General features: G+C 41.3%; 1 protein-coding gene across 1 annotated transcript; it reads left to right on the top strand.

Annotated features, from left to right (window-relative positions):
* Positions 1 to 2,857: 2,857 nt before the first annotated feature.
* On the top strand, positions 2,858 to 21,200 carry LOC106577168 (solute carrier family 22 member 7). Its single transcript, XM_014154984.2, has 11 exons — positions 2,858 to 3,355; positions 4,179 to 4,595; positions 5,396 to 5,499; positions 5,593 to 5,747; positions 5,960 to 6,128; positions 6,814 to 6,937; positions 9,171 to 9,280; positions 12,779 to 12,993; positions 13,712 to 13,820; positions 14,259 to 14,471; positions 20,805 to 21,200. The coding sequence occupies exons 2-11, from the start codon at positions 4,218 to 4,220 to the stop codon at positions 20,881 to 20,883; spliced, it is 1,656 nt and encodes a 551-aa protein (XP_014010459.1). The 5' UTR covers positions 2,858 to 3,355; positions 4,179 to 4,217; the 3' UTR covers positions 20,884 to 21,200.
* Positions 21,201 to 21,555: the final 355 nt, after the last annotated feature.

The following is a 21,555-nucleotide window of genomic DNA, read 5'->3' on the forward strand; positions in this document are numbered from 1 at the left end:
TTTACTCTGTTCCATCTGACTGCGCAATCCACAGTCTCATCAACCCAGGCAGGGAAATTATAAACTTGATCTCCACTATAAAAAGCATCTAGACATTATCTCACATTTCTTTTAGACTAACATTTACTTTCAACAGGGGAGAAACCTTACCGTCTGTCTCCGAAATTTGCAACATTGTTTCAATATTCAAATTCGATGTCCAACTGTCCCATAGTAATGAATGTGTAGGGGCATAATTTGTATGGATATATACAAAGAAATGTAAATTGAAAAAAGGTCATACGAAATGAAGTGCAGCTAGTTTGCTGTCTTTCCAGCTTCAGTTCAAAGTTATTGACTGGGTCGCGTCTATAGATACAGAACAAAAAGAACGAACAACTGGGTCACGTCTCTAGCAACCCTAGACTTGTGTATGGACTATATCTTGTGGAAGAAGTTGGTTGGTCACATATAATAAGTGGTAATCCCCGAAAAGCCGGTGTTTGTTGGATATATATCCAACAAACACCGGCTTCAAGGACAAAAACACCAGGAAATCTGCTCAAGGTGATTTTAATTTAAAAAATCTGAGAAACATGTGTGATCTTATCCAAATGTAATAAAAGTTTGAAATGATTATGTTTTTGTGAAATACTCATTATGTTTGTGCTTCTTTCAGTACATTTGCAGTCTACAAATGATTTATAATTATGTTGTGAAAACAATTCGGCCAGCTGAATGTAGTTTGGGCCTCCTGCCCTAAGAGGTACCAATGAAGAGCTTAGGGCTGTAACCATGGTGTTCAAGTGGCCATCAACTTCTTTTTTATCTATTTTGGAACTGCTGTCCAAGCAATAAATCCAATCCTTGGCAATGCTTCAGATGATTAATAAAACAGCTAGTTCTAAAGTAATGCACACATCCATCCAAACATGTTATTTGAAGTACAGGAGTGTGTGCAGCTGTTTAGTTTAGAACTCAAGAATACAGGACCCTTTTACTCTTCTAAAGACAAGTTCTCTTTTGAAGACAAACATGTAATTTGTGTGTCTCCTTGGCTGTGAAACAAAAGCAGCATTGATCCAATGCCATAGTCCATGAGCATGTCAAGTGAATTCACTGAATAAAGCAAACAGTAAACTACTGTTGACCAAATAATGAGGTCAGACTTGTAAAGGAGTGAGGACACAATTCAAGGAATCTCGGACAGTTCTTCCAGGTTCAACCTCTTTAATGATGCATCAACTGAAGGATTCAAATGAACACCATATCAAGACCTGAGTTGTACATCTCTTATACTGTATTATTTCAACTTGCATTAACATGTACTCTACATTCACATTGTTTAGCACAGAACCACATACATTCTCAATGGTCAATATGGAAACCTCAGTTCAGTTAGATGATTACTTCGTGGTCTGTAGGTCTTGACGTGCATTCCATTTTTTTATAGTCAAACATATTCAATGGAAACAAAAACAACCTTGATAAATGTAGATTAGCCCATAGCTTCTTGAGAAGAGCAGAGTTAACATACGCACAGTGCTTGAAATCAAACGTACTTTTATGTGATGCGTACTACTGATTCATATTTGTGTGTTTATATATTTGTATAAATTGAATGTACACTGAGTGTGAAGTGATGATCCCTTATCGATGTCACTTGTTAAATCCACTTCAATCAGTGTAGATGAAGGAGGGGAGACAGGTTTTTCAGGCTCACAGTTTCTCGTGTGTATCAAGAATGGTCCACAACCCAAAGGACATCTAGACAACTTGACACAACTGTGGGAAGCATTGGAGTCAACATGGACCAGCATCCCAGTGGAACGCTTTCAACACCTTGTAGAGTCCGTGCCCCGACGAACTCAATGCAAGTCAATATTGCAACTAAATTTTAGGAAGGTGTTCTTAATGTTTTGTAAACTCACTGTATATTTAATTATTTTAATTGAGGATATACAGTATATCTAGATATATCTGCATGTTCACACCCTTTAAATCATCATTGTACCGGCCTCTAAAATCATTGACATGTGCCACCATTGACATATGGCATCAGTAATTGTCTTAAAATAAATACAGTTGTATTATTTTGAAAGAATATCGGTCAACTAGATAAGGACATTAACTGAATTAAATGTGGTGTGCTTGCTAGTCTTGAAGTATGTATGGTTGTGAAATAGTATTAGTAGTGGTATTAGTGGTAGTAACGGCAGTAGTAATGGTAGTAGTAGTAATGGTAGTAATAGGGTTTTCATAGGCTTTGTATTAGTTATTGTGACCTATTTTGGAGTGGTTTGTAGTCTTCGAGTTATTATAATGAATTATAGTGGGCTAGTATAGTAAGCTATAGTAAGTACTATATGATCATAAGCCATATAATGGGTTTTTAAGCTCTCAAAATCTTTCAGTTTGAACATTCTGCAAGTTTTGTGGCAGTGATTTGAGTTTAGAATATTGAAGCCTGCATTCTGCAATTAAAATGAATTATAGTTTAGAAATTATGAATGGTAGCAAAACGGTGTGTTTTAGCCATCTAAGTTGAGGCAGTCCTAATTAATTTGCATGCAAAGAGGCACCCGATAATCTGGTAACAATGCCAACACACTGGACGCATAAGAAAGAAATTTGAATACAATGTGAATACGTTACAAACCTTTATCAGATAGTGATTGGATCATATTGATCAGATCACAAAACTCACATGTTAGCACAAGGTGTAAAGGAGGCTTTGGTGTCAGTACCTCCTTTTTTCTGTATCACAGCATATTTATTACAAGAATGTGAAAACACTCAAAAGAAAAACATTGTGTGTGTGGACAATGAACTATATTGACTTATGCACAATGTCAACAGTGTATCAACGTACCAATATCTTGTGACAAAAAAAATATAATATAAACAAATTTAAAATGTTTGTCACACCTCTCCAATCAAAACAGCTCAGCTCTTGGCCAATGTGCTTGCCTCACACTGGTCCAGCTGTCAGCTAACACAACAGCCTAGTTTCTGAACTCTGCTCCCAGCGCAGGGGGTTGGGAGGTGGGGAGAGAGGGTGAGTGTGATTGAGTCTGGAAGTGGCGTAAACGTTGTTTCCCATTTTGGTTATCTGGGGTCTGGGAACATATTTCCTCAAAGCTTATTGAAGGTGACTTAGAGTCCTATCTACTTCTACTTCCGTTGGAAAGCCAGTGGAGGTGTTTCTACCTGAGAAGGACGTGTTGCCAGTAGAGAGGACATCAGAAGGCAGGCTAGCTCTTAGGACTCAAGACTTCAACCTGTGCGGAGAGTTGTCTGTGGTCCCACTGCTGGAGGGAAGTACTGACCAGAAGAGTCTCTCGCCCACCCTCTCTGGACCCAAGACCTCTACTAAGTAAGTCCTAAATGATTTAATCCTCTCAAGCTCCATGGATGAATACAGATGTAGGATCTTAATTTGAGCCAGTTTGCTACAGCAGGAAAATAATCCTGCAGCAACAGGAAATGTGAATTATTATGTGGATTATAAATAAATCCTTAAGAGTGCGTGTGTGTCAATCTAAGTAACATAATAAAATAAACCCCCATCAAAATCTGTCAGTTTAAGCTAATAATATATATTTTTGCATGGACTGCATCTCAATCCATCGCATCCACATTTGTCAGCCTTACGCATCTGCATGGAAGGAGGCCGAGCTACAGCAATGTTTGTCAGACTGAGAAACCCGAAAATCGGTCTTCTCACGAAAACGTCTGTAGCGTCCGAACGGTAAAACCCCCATAAGCCCACAGGACTCGTCTGAAGTCGGTAAAGCTGATGTGCCAACTTCTGTCTGTAGTGTGCGAACCGTTTGGGCTACAAACTAATATGACCCCACTGGAAACAAGAGACACTCACTTTTACCATGGTGTTCTCCGTTTTGCTCTACAACCCCCCTCCCTCCCCCCAACAGCTTAGAGTTTTAGTTAATTGACATTTTTGTAGCGGTTGATACATTTTTCTGTGGAAATTACAAACTTCAGATGCCTTTTTAAATTTGAAACCTCAAGTACACAACAAGGAAAGTTCTCCTGGATCAGGGTGACCAATTTAAGATCCTACCTCCGCATTAACGCACTCACATTTTCCTCATTGCAGACTGCATACAAACAACACATTAGGGTATGTGTCAATTTTCTGCATGGCTTAAATTAAATTGATTGTCTTCCACTTTTAGCCGTATTGCAAAGGATCACCCACTTGCCCAAGCTTGAGGATGAAGTTTGAAAACATTCTAGAGGAGATCGATGGCTGTGGATGGTTTCAGGTGCTGATCGTCACTCTGCTCTGTATCCCTCGAGTGATACTACCGTTTCACTTCCTGCTGAATAACTTCATTGCCGCCGTACCCTCTCACCACTGTGACCTCAGCGCTCTGGATGATGGCAACATCTTTGGGAATCTGACCCAGGAGCAGAGACTGACTGTCAGCGTTCCAGTACAGGAAGATGGAACTCCAAGCTCCTGTAAGATGTTCCCAGAGCCCCAGTTCCACATCCTGTCCAACTCCAATAACAGTGACCTAGCTACAGTCCCCTGTCAGAATGGATGGGCATATGACAACAGCACCTTCAAATCCACTATGGCGACAGAGGTAAAATACTTCCAATGATATCAGTTGAGTGGTGGATAGCTGATGCTAATGGTTCAAAGGCCAAAGCAAATTACAAAGGTTGACAAGATAAAAGGAATAAAGCAGAGGAAGGCAATAGGTGGCCCATTGACCAAATTCGTCCTGCAAGCGATTTTATTTGGCCCCAAATGTTTTCTTAATAAAAAATAAAAAATAAAAAAGGAATTCAGCTCAAAAATATTTTACGTTGGCATTTCCATTCCCAAGTATTCCCATGAGTAAATAGAGAGACAAACAGTGTGTGATCGATCCTGTCTCAATATATTATCAAGGTATGAAACGATTATGATATTGTCAAAGGAAATGTAGACTTCTTGCCCGTTTGGCCTTAATTGTGGTCTATTTGCAGTACATTAATGATTATAATGATGTTCCGGCCCCTCGACCTACGACTAGCAGATTAATGTCATTTTGTATTAACCAAGGCTTTGAGCAAATTATACAGCGTCTTGACCCATGAACAACATACAGAACCAAACTGAAAACTCTGTAAGACAATTAAGAGAGAATAAGGTTTTAAATGAGACCCCTCAGAGTTAGTCAATTATTTTCAAATTCCCTGGTTTGTTGTTATAGCCACATTACATGCAATTCTGTGCCCATTTATTCAATCAGAATTTCACTGGTTAGATATTGTCCCCACTTTAAGTAACATACTATTATCATTATCATTATTATCCTACTTCAACTGGTACATATAATAGGAATTGTGAATGCATGCTTTCTTGACTGTCACTATCATTGCTCCTCTTTCTATAAAGTGGGACCTTGTCTGTGACAGAAAAGGCATGAATAAAGCCACAGCCACTATTTTCTTTGTTGGCGTGATGATTGGAGCTATAGCCTTTGGTACCCTCACTGACAAGTAGGTCCTTTTACCCCAATAACTGATATCTACATTCTTTCTTTACATTGAATTATTTATTAGTGGCTATGTTTCTTGAATGCTCTTTTCCAGGTTTGGGAGGAAGCCTATGCTATTGGTGTCTTATACCATATCCATGGTATTTGGATTTGCCAGTGCGTTCTCTAACTCCTATACCATGTTCGGAGTGATGAGATTCTTTACTGGCTTTGGACTTACAGGCATCAGCATCATCTCGACTGTTCTCAGTAAGTTAAGCTCTACAGCTTTCATATGAACAAAATGTTAGACTCCATTGCAAAGCAATGGAATTAAATGCAGTTATGAAAGTATTACCTAACAACATGTTAATACAGTGTATTTAATAGTGTTGTTATGGAGGTCTAAGAGAAACTTCATGTAAAGTGAAACCCAACAATATTGTTAAAAAATGGTTAAACTCTATTTACGTTCTTTCAAGGTGTGGAGTGGGTGGACATTAAGCACCGGGCATTAATAGGTATAACGGGCAGCATGGCCTGGTCGTTTGGCAACATGATGCTAGCGGGCATTGCGTATCAAGTGAATGATTGGCGGATGCTAATGATTGCTGTCTCCGCACCCCTGGGCTTGGCTATCATCACTTGGTGGTAAGAATACACTGGGTGATATCCGGACCATATCCTAAACATATCAATGGATATCTGGATTTGACATGTTTTTGATACAGCATGGTACAAGATGCAGACGAAGATGCATATCTATACATGTGTAACCAGCCCCACCCACCACCATGGTGTAGAAGAACTCACCTGAATAATGCACATTCCAAATTTTGCATCACATACAGTATACTACTGTATAATATAAACTGGGTGGTTCGAGCCCTGAATGCTGATTGGCTGAAAGCCGTGGTATATGAGGCCGCATACCATGGGTATGACAAAACATGTCTTTTTTACTGTTCTTGTTACATTTGTAGCCAGTTTATAACAGCAATAATGCACCTCTGTGGTTTGTGTTATTTGGCCAATATACATTTACATTTACATTTAAGTCATTTAGCAGACGCTCTTATCCAGATATATACCACGGCTAAGGGCTGTGTTCGGGCACTCTCTATACCACACACCCTCGGGCCTTATTGCTTAAATATAGTTCACTACAGTATTGTAGTGACCTTAGGACAAGGTCCTTAGTGACATAACAGTTGAAGTGTTGGACTGCGAGTCACAGGAACCCACATTTGAGTCAGGATTTGAGGCTACACTCCAAATTCACACAACTGGTTATTATTGTGCTTTGACCCATTGTAATGGTTCATCATCACTGCAGGTGGCTCCCTGAGTCTGCCAGGTGGCTCATAGCCAATGGCAAAGTGGAAAGAGCCCATCTTTACCTGGAGAAATGTGCTCGTTTTAACAACAGAAAGGACTTCACGTCCAAAATCAAACTTGAGGTAAATGCAACAATTTTCAGTTGCTAGTATTTACTGCTAATAATTGCTCTTATTCAAAAATTCACATGGCATGCAATCATTTATACAGCTTCATTACAGTTATGAAGTGTTAGAAAGAGCATAGGTTTGAAGCACAAATATACAGTACCAGTCAAAAGTTTGGACACACCTACTCATTCAAGGGCTTTGCTTTATTTTTACTATTTTTTACATTGTAGACTAATAGTGAAGACATCAAATCTATGAAATAACACATATGGACTCATGTAGTAACCAAAAAACTGTTAAACAAATCAAAATGCATTTTATATTTTATATTTGAGGTTCTTCAAGTAGCCACCCTTTGTCTCAATGACAGCTTTGCACACTTGGCATTCTCTCAACCAGCTTCATGAGGTAGTCAACTAGAATGCATTTAAATTAATAGGTGTGCCTTGTTAAAAGTTAATTTGTGGAATTTCTTTCCTTCTTAATGCGTTTGAGCCAATCAGTTATAATGTGACAAGGTAGGGGTGGTATACAGAAGATAGCCCTATTTAGTAAAAGACAAAGTCCATATTATGGCAAGAACTAAACAAATAAGCAAAGAGAATCGACAGTCCATCATTACTTTAAGACATGGTCAGTCAATCCAGAAAATTTCAGGAACGTTGAAAGTTTCTTCAAGTGCAATCGCAAAATCCATCAAGCGCTATGATGAAACTGGCTCTCGAGGACCTCCACAGGAAAGGAAGACCCAGAGTTACCTTTGCTGAAGAGGATAAGTTTATTAGAGTTACCAGCCTCAGAAATTTCAGCCCAAATAAAGGCTTCACAGAGCTCAAGTAACAGACACATCTCAACGTCAACTGTTCAGAGAATGTGTGAATCAGGCCTTCATGGTCGAATTGCTGCAAAGAAACCACTACTAAAGGACATCAATAAGAAGAAGAGATATGTTTGGGCCAAGAAACACAAACAATGGACTTTAGACCAGTGGAAATCTGTCCTTTGGTCTGATGAGTCCAAATTTGAGATTTTTGGTTCCAACAGACGTGTCTTTGTGAGATGCAGAGTAGGTGAACGGATGATCTCCGCATGTGTGGTTCCCATCGTGAAGCATGGAAGAGGAGGTGTGATGGTGTGGGGGTGCTTTGCTGGTGACACTGTCTGTAACTTATTTAGAATTCAAGGCACACAACCAGCATGGCTACCACAGCATTCTGCAGCGATTTGCCATCCCATCTGGTTTGCACTTAGTGGGACAATCATTTGTTTTTCAACAAGACAATGACCCGACACACCTCCAGGCTGTGTAAGGGCTATTTGACCAATAAGGAGAGTGATGGAGTGCTGCATCAGATGACCTGGCCTCCACAATCACCCAACCTCAACCCAATTGAGATGGTTTGGGAGGAGATGGACCGCAGAGTGAAGGAAAAGTGCTCAGAATATGTGGGAACTCCTTCAAGACTGTTGGAAAATAATTCCGGGTGAGGCTGGTTGAGAGAATGCCAAGAGTGTGCAAAGCTGTCATAAAGGCAAAGGGTGGCTACTTTGAAGAATCTCAAATTTAAAATACATTTTGATTTGTTTAACACGTTTTTGGTTACTACATGATTCCATATGTGTTATTTAATAGTTTTGATGTCTTCACTATTATTCTACAATGTAGAAAATAGTAAAAACATAAAGAAAAACCCTGGAATGAGTAGATGTGTCCAAACCTTTGACTGGTACTGTATGTGGAGGATACACTAGCCATAAATGTAACACACTAGAACTAACTATCACAACTCAGCAGCATACTGCCCTGTATCCCACTGCTGCCTTGCTTTTAAAGCTAAGCAGGATTGGTCCCTGGATGGAAGACCAGATGTTGCTGAAAGGGGTTTTGGAGGGCCAGTAAGAGGCAGCCTTTCCTCTGGTCTGAAAAAAACGACCATTGCCCTGTGTAGGGTGCTGTCTTTTGGATGGGACATTAAACGGGTGTCCTGACTCTCTGTGGTCACTAAAAATCCCATGGCACTTATCATAAGAGTCGGGGTGTTAACCCTGGTGTCCTGGCTAAATTCCCAATCTGGCCCTCAAACCATCACGGTCACCTAATCATCCCCAGTTTACAATTGGCTCATTCTTCTCCCCTGTAACTATTCCCCATGTCGTTGCTGTAAATGAGAATGTTTTCTCAGTCTACTTACCTGGTTAAATAATAAAAAATAAACTACCTTAGCCTCTCTCCCATACTGCTTAGCACCTGTCTGATGTGGTTGGCATGGACAACCATAACAAGACCTACTCCTACCTGGACCTGGTGAGGACCCCAAAGATGAGAAGACTGGCTCTACTAACAGGCATAGTGTGGTGAGTATATCTGGCTCTAATAACAGACATAGTGTGGTAAGTATATCTGGCTATAATAACAGACATAGTGTGGTGAGTATATCTGGCTCTAATAACAGACATAGTGTGGTGACGATATCTGGCTCTAATAACAGACATAGTGTGGTGAGTATATCTGGCTCTAATAACAGACATAGTGTGGTGACTATATCTGGCTATAATAACAGACATAGTGTGGTGAGTATATCTGGCTCTAATAACAGACATAGTGTGGTGAGTATATCTGGCTCTAATAACATACATAGTGTGGTGACTATATCTGGCTATAATAACAGACATAGTGTGGTGACTATATCTGGCTATAATAACATACATAGTGTGGTGACTATATCTGGCTATAATAACATACATAGTGTGGTGACTATATCTGGCTATAATAACAGACATAGTGTGGTGAGTATATCTGGCTCTAATAACAGACATAGTGTGGTGACTATATCTGGCTATAATAACAGACATAGTGTGGTGAGTATATCTGGCTCTAATAACAGACATAGTGTGGTGAGTATATCTGGCTATAATAACAGACATAGTGTGGTGACTATATCTGGCTATAATAACATACATAGTGTGGTGACTATATCTGGCTATAATAACAGACATAGTGTGGTGACTATATCTGGCTCTAATAACAGACATAGTGTGGTGACTATATCTGGCTATAATAACAGACATAGTGTGGTGACTATATCTGGCTCTAATAACATACATAGTGTGGTGACTATATCTGGCTATAATAACATACATAGTGTGGTGACTATATCTGGCTCTAATAACAGACATAGTGTGGTGACTATATCTGGCTCTAATAACAGACATAGTGTGGTGACTATATCTGGCTCTAATAACAGACATAGTGTGGTGACTATATCTGGCTCTAATAACAGACATAGTGTGGTGACTATATCTGGCTCTAATAACAGACATAGTGTGGTGAGTATATCTGGCTCTAATAACAGACATAGTGTGGTGACTATATCTGGCTATAATAACATACATAGTGTGGTGACTATATCTGGCTATAATAACAGACATAGTGTGGTGAGTATATCTGGCTATAATAACAGACATAGTGTGGTGACTATATCTGGCTCTAATAACAGACATAGTGTGGTGAGTATATCTGGCTCTAATAACAGACATAGTGTGGTGACTATATCTGGCTCTAATAACAGACATAGTGTGGTGACTATATCTGGCTCTAATAACAGACATAGTGTGGTGACTATATCTGGCTCTAATAACAGACATAGTGTGGTGACTATATCTGGCTCTAATAACAGACATAGTGTGGTGACTATATCTGGCTCTAATAACAGACATAGTGTGGTGACTATATCTGGCTCTAATAACAGACATAGTGTGGTGACTATATCTGGCTATAATAACATACATAGTGTGGTGACTATATCTGGCTCTAATAACAGACATAGTGTGGTGACTATCCCTGGTCTCATATCTGTCACAAATCATTACACTGCTTTGTGTCTATTTGTGTGTACTGTATGGACTGGTTTGGGGCTGTATGGACTGGTTTGCAGTACTGTATAGACTGGTTTGCAGTACTGTATAGACTGGTTTGGGGCTGTATGGACCCGTTTGCGGTACTGTATGGACTGGTTTGCAGTACTGTATAGACTGGTTTTCAGTACTGTATAGACTGGTTTGGGGCTGTATGGACCCGTTTGCGGTACTGTATGGACTGGTTTGCAGTACTGTATAGACTGGTTTGGGGCTGTATGGACCGGTACTGTATGGACCGGTACTGTGTGGACTGGTTTGGGGCTGTATGGACCGGTACTGTATGGACTGGTTTGCAGTACTGTATGGACTGGTTTGCAGGACTGTATAGACTTGTTTGGGACTGTATGGACTGGTTTGCAGTACTGTATGGACTGGTTTGGGGCTGTATGGACTGGTTTGCTGTACTGTATGGACTGGTTTGGGGCTGTATGGACTGGTTTGTAGTATTGTATGGACTGGTTTGCAGTACTGTATAGACTGTTTTGGGGCTATATGGACCGGTACTGTATGGACCGGTACTGTATGGACTAGTTTGGGGCTGTATGGACCGGTACTGTATGGACTGGTTTGCAGTACTGTATAGTCTGGTTTGGGGCTGTATTGACCCGTTTGTTGTACTGTATGGACTGGTTTGCAGTACTGTATAGACTTGTTTGGGGCTGTATGGACTGGTTTGCAGTATTGTATGGACTGGTTTGCGTCTGTATGGACTGGTTTGCTGTACTGTATGGACTGGTTTGGCGGCTGTATGGACTGGTTTGTAGTATTGTATGGACTGGTTTGCAGTACTGTATAGACTGGTTTGGGGCTGTGTGGACCGGTACTGTATGGACCGGTACTGTATGGACTGGTTTGGGGCTCTATGGACCGGTACTGTATGGACCTGTACTGTATGGACTGGTTTAGAATCTAGGCCTAAAACTAGGCTGTATGGACCGGTACTGTATAGTATGGTTTGGGGCTGTATGGACTGGTTTAGAATCTAGGCCTAAAACGAGGCTGTATGGACCGGTACTGTATAGACTGGTTTGGGGCTGTATGGACTGGTTTAGAATCTAGGCCTAAAACGAGGCTGTATGGACCGGTACAGTATAGACTGGTTTGCGGTCCATACAGTACACAAACCAATGAGGAATCTCCATTGAAAGTGCTTCTTAAGGACTAGTTTTAGGCCTAGATTCAATTAGATCAAGCATTAACCAGCGATAGCACACACCCGCATAGCTGATGTTTTGGCGGTGTCAGAGGTGGAACTGCCTTGGAGCTGTAAAATCGTGAGTAGCTGCCCTTGCAATGATTGTCACGAAGCCACAACCGCCCCACTCGCAGTAGGGCGGTAGAAGATTAGAACGAGAACGTGTAGGCTATATAGAAATAATTATGCTCAAATTGAAAAATCATAAAACTAAGTAATGAATATTTTTATCATCCTTATCGAAGTGTAAATTACATCTCTCATTCCAGTGTTTGAACTTGTAAACAAGGCTGCATGGGATTTCTGTTAATGTCCGCTATAGGTATAATGCCGGAAGCCATTTGTGAATTTGACAGGTCTAACGCAGTTCCACCTCCGACACCCCCGCAATGCAGATGTCGGCGAAAGCAGATCTGATTGGATAGAGCTCTTGATTAATCTGTTTCTGTAGAAAGTGTCCTTATGTGTCTGTGAGTTATCTTTTATCTATATCAAGTCAAACATAATGTATGCCTCATTGACTACTTTGGCAATGTCATCGTATTTCCAGTCACGATAGTGTAATTTAGCCTAAACAGTCATTAGCCTCCGTCCAGAATGACTGGGCTTATCACGACTTTAGGGCACTGCTATAGAGGGCGGCTTGAGAACGTTCATAACAATGGCATGATGCGACCGAGTGACAGAGATGCAACTTATGACAAACACAACTTAGATCTCATTGTGTCCTCTCCTCACAGGTATGGCGTGGCCTCAACATACTATGGGATCAGTTTAAACATTACAGGGTTTGGCCTGAATGTCTACCTCACCCACTTTATCTACTCTGCCATCGAGGTGCCCGCCAAGATGGTCGTCTACTTCTGTCTCAATACCATTGGTCGGAAACACTGCCAGGCAGGCACCCTTCTGCTAACGGGAACCTGCATCGCCATCAACATCTTTGTGCCCAAAGGTGACTACATAAATAGGCCATTATAATTGCTTTATAAATGATCATAAAGGTTGTAAATTAATTATGAATTATAATGCTTGTATGCAAAGAAATGATATGAATAAAGAAATATATATTTATTAATATTGTATAAAAAGTTTATAAATGCTTATGAACGTTTATAATAAAGTGTAACCCAATAGAATTCCTAAATGATTATGTGGAGTAAATTGGACAGTAAGGGATGTTTATTATTTAGCCTTTTTTTCATCAGTGTTTGAGAGATGACAGTCTTATTGTCACGTCCTGACCATAGTAAGCTGTTATTTTAGTAGAGTAAGTCAGGGCGACAGGGGGGTTTTCTAGTTTAGTTTTTCTATGTTGTTATGTTCTAGTTTTGTATTTCTATGTTGGGTTGTTCTAGTTTTGTATTTCTATGTTGGGCTTTGTTTGAGATGATCTCCAATTAGAGGCAGCTGGTCATCGTTGTCTCTAATTGGAGGTCATATTTAAGTTGGTGTTTGTCCCACCTGGGTTTGTGGGAGATTAATTTTGAGTAGTGTATGTTTCACCTCTGCGTCACGGTTTGTTGTTTTTGCCATTCAGTTTATTTATGTATTGCATAGTTTCACAGTATAAATAAAATGTGGAACGACACACACTCTGCACTTTGGTCCGCTCCTTCCTACGACAACGTGACACTTATCCTCAGGATCTGTTGTTTTGTTCCTCTGTTCAGGTCAGTGGCATGTTCGCACCATCGTCGCTGTGCTTGGGAAAGGCCTATCAGAGGCCTCCTTCACCACTGTCATCTTGTATACAGCTGAACTCTACCCTACGGTCGTAAGGTCAGATTTACCGGTGCATTTTTACAGTGAAACACTATTAGAGTTCATTACCTCAAACTGAAGCATGTTTTATTTAACATTTTACATTGACATTTTAGTAATTTAGCAGACGCTCTAAGCTAGAGCGACTGACAATTAGTGCATTCATCTTAAGATAGCTAGGTGAGACAACAACACATCACAATCGTATCAAGTACATTTTCCCTCAACAAAGTATTTATCAGCAAAGGGGAGCCGTGAGAGTTGCTCAGGCCGCATAACAAAAATTACTAACTAAAATAAATGTAACCTTTATTTTACCATGTTGTCCCATTGAGGTGAAAATACCTATTTTTCAAGGGAGACCTGTGGAATGCAATGTACGGTGTCCATATTAGGACAGCTTCAGTCTCAGCAGGAGTTTTCTGAGTCTCACTATCAACATTTTCTCCCTAACAGACAAAATGGGTTGGGTTACAGTAACTTCATGGCTCGGTTGGGCGTGTCCATAGCACCCCTCATCATTCTATTGGAGGACGTGTGGAAGCCCCTCCCTGAAGTCATCATCTGTTTTGTGTCCATTCTTTCTGGTCTGGTGGCCTTCCTTCTCCCAGAAACCCACAATGCAAGGCTGCCAGAGACCATTGAGGACATTGAACAAACAAAAAAAAGGTAACCCAGCCGACTTCACAAAGATTGTCAATGTAATTTGTAACCCGCTGTTACAGTATATACCAGCAGTAGTGGAAAAGTACCAAATGGTCATACTTGAGTAAAAGTAAAGATATCTTAACAGAAAATGACTCAAGTAAAAGTGATATTCACCCAGTAAAATACTACTTGAGTAAAAGTCTGTGTTTTAAAAAATATATACTTAAGTATCCAAAATAAATGTAATTGCTATAAATCATTTCAAATTCCTTATATTAAGCAAAACAGATGGCACAATTTTCTTGTTTTTGATTTATTTACGGATAGCCAGGGGAACACTAATTCTCAGACATCAATTACAAACTAAGCATTTGTGTTTAGTAAGTCTGCCAGATCAGAGGCAGCAGGGATCAATCAATCAAATGTATTTATAAAGCCCTTCTTAAATCAGCTGATGTCACAAAGTGCTGTACAGAAACCCAGTCTAAAACCCCAAAGAGCAAGCAATGCAGGTGTAGAAGCACGGTGGCTAGGAAAAAGTCCCTAGAAAGGCCAAAACCTAGGAAGAAACCTAGAGAGGAACCAGGCGATGAAGGGTGGCCAGTCCTCTTCTGGCTGTGCCGGGTGGAGATTATAACCAGAACATGGCCAAGATGTTCAAATGTTCATAAATGACCAGCAGGGTCAAATAATAATAATCACAGTGGTTGTAGAGGGTGCAACAGGTCAGCACCTCAGGAGTAAATGTCAGTTGGCTTTTCATAGTCGATCATTCAGACTATCTCTACCGCACCTGCTGTCTCTAGAGAGTTGAAAACAGCAGGTCTGGGACAGGTAGAACGTCCGGTGAACAGGTGAAACTGGATGACCACATGTTCTCATGATAAGTGCTTGAATTGGACCATTTTCTTGTCCAGGCATTCAAAATGTAACGAGTACTTTTAGGTGTCAGGGAAAATGTATGGGAGTAAAAAGTACATACTTGCTTTGGAAATAGGGGAGTAAAAGTAAAAGTAGTCAAAAAATATAAATAGTATGTACAACGTTCGTACTTCAAAGTATTTGTACTTAGTTACTTTACACCACTGTCTACCAGGGCCGCCAGGAAAACATGGTACGAGGCGGCATCCCTTGCAGTCAGAGTGCAGTATAACTGCAATACACTGCAGTTAAAGTGCACTATAACTGCAGTATGCTGTAAATACTGCATCAAAAATAACACAGTTTTCTTTACTGCAGTAAGTTTGCAGTGTAACTGCAGTTAGAGTGCAGTATAACTGCAGTTATTCTGCAATTACTGCGTCCAAAATACCACAGTTGAATGCAGTTACTGCACTTTTACTGCAGTTTCAAAACTGCAATCTTTTTTTGTAAGGGATTTGCAACAGCACTTTTCTATCAGTTTGATTTAGTTGAATAAAATATATTGATGCATTAAAAAGACAGGCATAGGGTTGTTCTTTAGACCGATTTGTCAACTCAATTTCTCTGTCCTTCACATCAAAGTGCTGCTGCAGACTCTTTGCATGTCTTGACCAGTCAGATTCACGGAAATCGCAGGTCGTGCGAGACAGGCACAAGCACAAAGCTCAAGGCGCACTCTCTGCTTTCCTCCGGAATTTGTTAAGCAAGTGTGATAACACATCACTCCTGACAGACACAAGCAAAAACTATTCCATAAATGTAGCACCCTACACCTAAACATTAGCGATCTGACATGTTTTATTGCATGACAAATATAATATTTTTCAGTCTGATCAACTGTAGGCTACTAACAACAGCAGCTGCATAGTCAAGCCTTCTATGCACCCTGTCCCTCTAGCCAGGGTAAACAAAGCAGTAACGTTGTGTATTTATAGCCCATTTGTTACCTAGACTTTTTCCATCCCAAAATATTAACTGCAATTAATCAATAAACACAATAGCTGACAGGTTTAGGCCTACAGTAGCATAGAGCAGGACTAAACCATGCGAACCAGCATAAAACAGCTCAGCCCTGTGAGTTTTATTGTCCAATCATGCAAGTATGGGTAGCTGCAGCCCAATATGGCAACAGGAGTATGGGTAGCTTCAGCCCAATATGGCAACAGGAGTATGGGTAGCTGCAGCCCAATATGGCAACAGGAGTATGGGTAGCTGCAGCCCAATATGGTGACAGGAGTATGCGTGAGTGGATGTGTTGAAAGGAGTGGGTGTATGAAAAGAGAATCAGCTAATTGGGCAGCTTTGTTGTCACTCAAGACTGTTTGCGTGGCTGATTGGGCTGCACTACGAGTCGATATTAAAATCCTCTGCGTGGTAAATCTGACTTCTGCAGTTGCCGTACAGCGTTGTACGTCCTCTGCAGAAGTCAGGGCATTTATACTTCTTGAGCTTCGCTGAGCAGAGCAGAGCTGTTGTGAAGGAAGTTGTAGAGGAAGTGAGTTTGTGTTTATACAGGACATCCCACCAAACAATCATGTCAATACGGAGCAATATGGGGCCCTCCACATTGTTACACAATTTGGGAGGCGCACGGCGATGCGGTACAGAGCTCAATTTGGCCACAGCATGCCTCCGGAAACTCCAGAATTGTGTCACACCCTTCATACGGAGCCTTCGACCACATTTTCAGATCAAGCATAAATTGGCTTTAAGCCGGCAGTCAGTGCTCCAGTGTTGTGCCTGCTGACTTGAAGTGCTTCCTACTGGGTATCATAGTCTTGTTGTCGGTGGTAGATACGTGGCAATTTTTTTCTCTCACATGATTTTATTTCAAGTGGGATTGCAGCCTACACAAGAAATAAGTAATATTGATAACCATTTAGATGTCACCTTGATACGTAAACTCAGCAAAAAAAAAAGAAACGTCCTCTTACTGTCAACTACGTTTATTTCCAGAAAACTTAACATGTGTAAATATTTGTATGAACATAAGATTCAACAACTAAGACATAAACTGAAACTGATAAACTGAACAAGTTCCACAGACATGTGACTAACAGGAATGGAATAATGTGTCCCTGAACAAAGGGGGGATCAAAATCAAAAGTAACAGTCAGTATCTGGTGTGGTCCCCAGCTGCATTAAGATTTGCCAGTTCTTGCTGTGAGGTGTTAGCCCACTCTTCCACCAAGGAACCTGCTAGTTCCCAGACATTTCTGGGGAGAATGGCCCTAGCCCTCACCCTCTGATCCAACAGGTCCCAGACATGCTCAATGGGATTGAGATCCGGACTCTTCGCTGGCCATGGCAGAACACTGACATTCCTGTCTTGCAGGAAATCACGCACAGAACGTGCAGTATGGCTGGTGGCATTGTCATGCTGGAGGGTCATGTCAGGATGAGCCTGCAAGAAGGGTACCACATGAGGGAGGAGGATGTCTTCCCTGTAATGCACAGCGTTGAGATTGCCTGCAATGACAACAAGCTCAGTCCGATGATGCTGTGACACACCGCCCCAGACCATGACGGACCCTCCACCTCCAAATCGATCCCGCTCCAGGGTACAGGCCTCGGTGTAATGCTCATTCCTTCGATAATGAACGCGAATCCGACCATCACCCCTAGTGAGACAAAACTGCGACTCGTCAGTGAAGAGCACTTTTTGCCAGTCCTGTCTGGTCCAGCAACGGTGGGTTTGTGCCCATAGGCGACGTTGTTGCCGGTGATGTCTGGTGAGGACCTGCCTTACAACAGGCCTACAAACCCTCAGTCCAGCCTGTCTCAGCCTACTACGGACAGTCTGAGCACTGATGGAGGGATTGTGCGTTCCTGGTGTAACTTGGGCAATTGTTGTTGCCATCCTGTACCTGTCCCGCAGGTGTGACGTTTGGATGTACTGATCCTGTGCAGGTGTTGTTACACGTGGTCTGCCACTGCGAGGATGATCAGCTGTCCGTTCTGTCTCCCTGTAGCGCTGTCTTAGGCGTCTCACAGTACGGACATCGCAATTTATTGCCCTGGCCACATCTGCAGTCCTCATGCCTCCTTACAGCATGCCTAAGGAACGTTCACGCAGATGAGCAGGGACCCTGGGTGTTTTTCAGAGTCAGTAGAAAGGCCTATTTAGTGTCCTAAGTTTTCATAACTGTGACCTTAATTGCCTACCATCTGTAAGCTATTAGTGTCTTAACGACCGTTCCACAGGTGCATGTTCATTAATTGTTTATGATTCATTGAACAAGCATGGGAAACAGTGTTTAAACACTTTACAGTGAAAATCTGTTAAGTTATTTGGATTTTTACTAATTATCTTTGAAAGACAGGGTCCTAAAAAAGGGACGTTTCTTTTTTTGCTGAGTTTACATACAGTCTACTACTCAATGGGGAGAGCATGAACGGCACCAACACCGGGACACAGTGCCCTTCGCTCCCACTTGACGACTACTGTCCGGCAACGGTGTGGAAAGTAGCTATCTATACTGAACAAAAATATAAACGCAACAAGTAAAGTGTTGGTCCCATGTTTCATGAGTTTAAATTCAAAGATCCCAGAAATGTTCCATATGCTCAACATTTGGTGCACAAATTTGTTTACTACCCTGGATGTGAGCATTTCTCTTTTGCTAAGATAATCCATCCACCTGACAGGTGTGGCATATCAACAAGCTGATTAAACAGCACGATCATTACACAGGTGCACCTTGTGCTGGGGACAATAAAAGGCCACTGTGCAGTTTTGTCACACACATACCACAGATGTCTCAAGTTTTGAGGGAGTGTGCAATTGACATGCTGACTGCAGGAATGTCCACCAGAGCTGATGACAGAGAATTGAATATTAATTTCTCTACCATAAGCCGCCTCCAACGTCATTTTAGAGAATTTGGCAATACGTCCAACCGGCCTTACAACCGCAGACCACGTGTAACCACACCAGCCCAGGACCTCCACATCCGGTTTCTTCACCTGCGGTATCATCTGAGACCAGCCACTCGGACAGCTGATGAAACTGAGGAGTATTTCGGTATGTAATAAAGCCCTTTTGTGGGGAAAAACTAATTCTGATTGGCTGGGCCTGGCTCCCCAGAGGGTGGAGAGAGTCTCTTCAATGAATGGGGGAAAGGTGTATTTATCCCTGGGACACACCAGAGCCCAGGTGTGTCCCATTTCGCTGATGACCACAGGTGGTATACAGAAGATAGCCCTATTTGGTAAAATACCAAGTCCATATTATGGCAAGAACAGCTCAAATAAGCAAAGAGAAATGACAATCCATCAATATTTTAAGACATGAAGGTCAGTCAATATGGAAAATTTCAACAACTTTGAAAGATTCTTCAAGTGCAGTCGCAAAAACCATCAAGCGCTATGATGAAACTGGCTCTCATGAGAACCTCAACAGTAAAGGAAGACTCAGAGTTACCTCTAAGGCAGAGGATAAGTTCATTAGTGTTACCAGCCTCAGAAATTGCAGCCCAAATAAAGGCTTCACAGAGCTCAAGTAACAGACACATCTCAACATCAACTGTTCAGAGGAGACTGCGCAAATCAGGCCTTCATGGTCGAATTGCTGCAAAGAAACCACTACTAAAGGACACCAATAAGATGAAACACTAACAATGGACATTAGACTGGTGGAAATCTGTCCTTTGATCTGATGAGTCCAAATTTGAGATTTTTGGTTCCAACTGCCATGTCTTTGTGAGATGCAGAGTAGGTGAACGGATGATCTCCGCATGTGTGGTTCCCACCATGAAGCATGGACGAGAAGGTGTGATGGTGTGGGGGTGCTTTGCTAGTGACAGTCTACTACTCACTGTCTGTGATTTGTTTAAAATTCAAGGCACACTTAACCAGCATGGCTACCACAGCATTCTGCAGTAATCCACCATCCCATCTGGTTTGCGCTTAGTGGGACAATCATTTGTCTTTCAACAGGACAATGACCCATCACACCTCCAGGCCGTGTAAGGGCTATTTGACCAAGAAGGAGAGTGATGGAGTGCTGCATCAGATGACCTGGCCTCCACAATCACCCGGCCTCAACCCAATTGAGATGGTTTGGGATGAGTTGGACAGCAGATTGAGGGAAAAACAGCCAACAAGTGCTCAGCATATGTGGGAACTCCTTCAAGACTGTTGGAAAAGCATTCCAGGTGAAGCTGGTTGAGAGAATGTTAAGAGTGTGCAAAGCTGTCATCAAGGCAAAGGGTGGCTACTTTGAAGAATCTAAAATCTAAAATATATTTTGATTTGTTTAACACTTTTGGTTACTCATGATTCCATGTGTTATTTCACAGTTTTGATGTCGTCACTATTATTCTACAATGTAGAAAATGGTAAAAATAAAGAGAAACCCTTGCATGAGTAGTTGTGTCCAAACTTTTGACTGGTATGTACATAAACAAAAAATTGTCCTTCTCTCTCCAGAAATCCCATCTTTGTCTCACCGCTGGAGAAAACTGAGGTCCTGCTGAAGTCACAGAAAAATAATGAGCTGGATCAGTGACTGAGACATTTACTTAACTGCATAGGTGTTATTGTTTAGGGCCGCATACTGTACACAAGTTGCAAACTTTTTCAAGGGTCTGATATTTCTGACTTCAGAACTGTTGTACAGAGTGGCTATAGCATGCTGAGTTTCTAATTCTAGCATTGCTTCTGTAATAAACCAATTCCAGTGGAACATGTTGCATGCACCATGTAGGTTTTGTTGCCAATATCTTGTCTCTGTGGTTGATATACAGTATTTGAAGTGACTTCACTTTCAAACTATAGGCTACATCAGTATTCACATTCAATAAATATTTGTATATTGCACGGACACTGGTTTCCAACACTGGTTTGTTTCATAATTTTGATACTTTATTAGAAAGAGATGGGTAAGTGGACAGGGTGGAGAAAGGCTGGAGTCAGGAATTTAAAATTGATCTCCTCTCCAGTGGGGAGGCATACATGGTCTTACAGCCGGGAGTGTTTCTCACTCAACAAGAGCTCTACACAATATTAAACACTATGAGTGCAATGCTGGATCAAAGAAGGATAAGCAGAACATCTTTAAAAACCTCTTCAGCTAACAATTTGAAATAATTTTTTGCCTACTGTATATTTGGGCATACAGTGAGGGGAAAAAAGTATTTGATCCCCTGCTGATTTTGTACGTTTGCCCACTTACAAAGAA

The sequence above is a fragment of the Salmo salar genome, chromosome ssa18 (assembly GCF_905237065.1).
Source record: "Salmo salar chromosome ssa18, Ssal_v3.1, whole genome shotgun sequence".
In the NCBI taxonomy this organism is placed as follows: Eukaryota; Metazoa; Chordata; class Actinopteri; order Salmoniformes; family Salmonidae; genus Salmo; species Salmo salar.

Excerpts from the sequence above, each read along its gene's own strand:
- LOC106577168 (XM_014154984.2), top strand. The coding sequence starts at position 4,218 with ATGAAGTTTGAAAACATTCTAGAGGAGATCGATGGCTGTGGATGGTTT. Across the intron at positions 6,129-6,813 it reads TTGGCTATCATCACTTGGTG|GTGGCTCCCTGAGTCTGCCA; the intron begins GTAAGAATACAC and ends TCATCACTGCAG. Across the intron at positions 13,821-14,258 it reads CTCTACCCTACGGTCGTAAG|ACAAAATGGGTTGGGTTACA; the intron begins GTCAGATTTACC and ends TCTCCCTAACAG.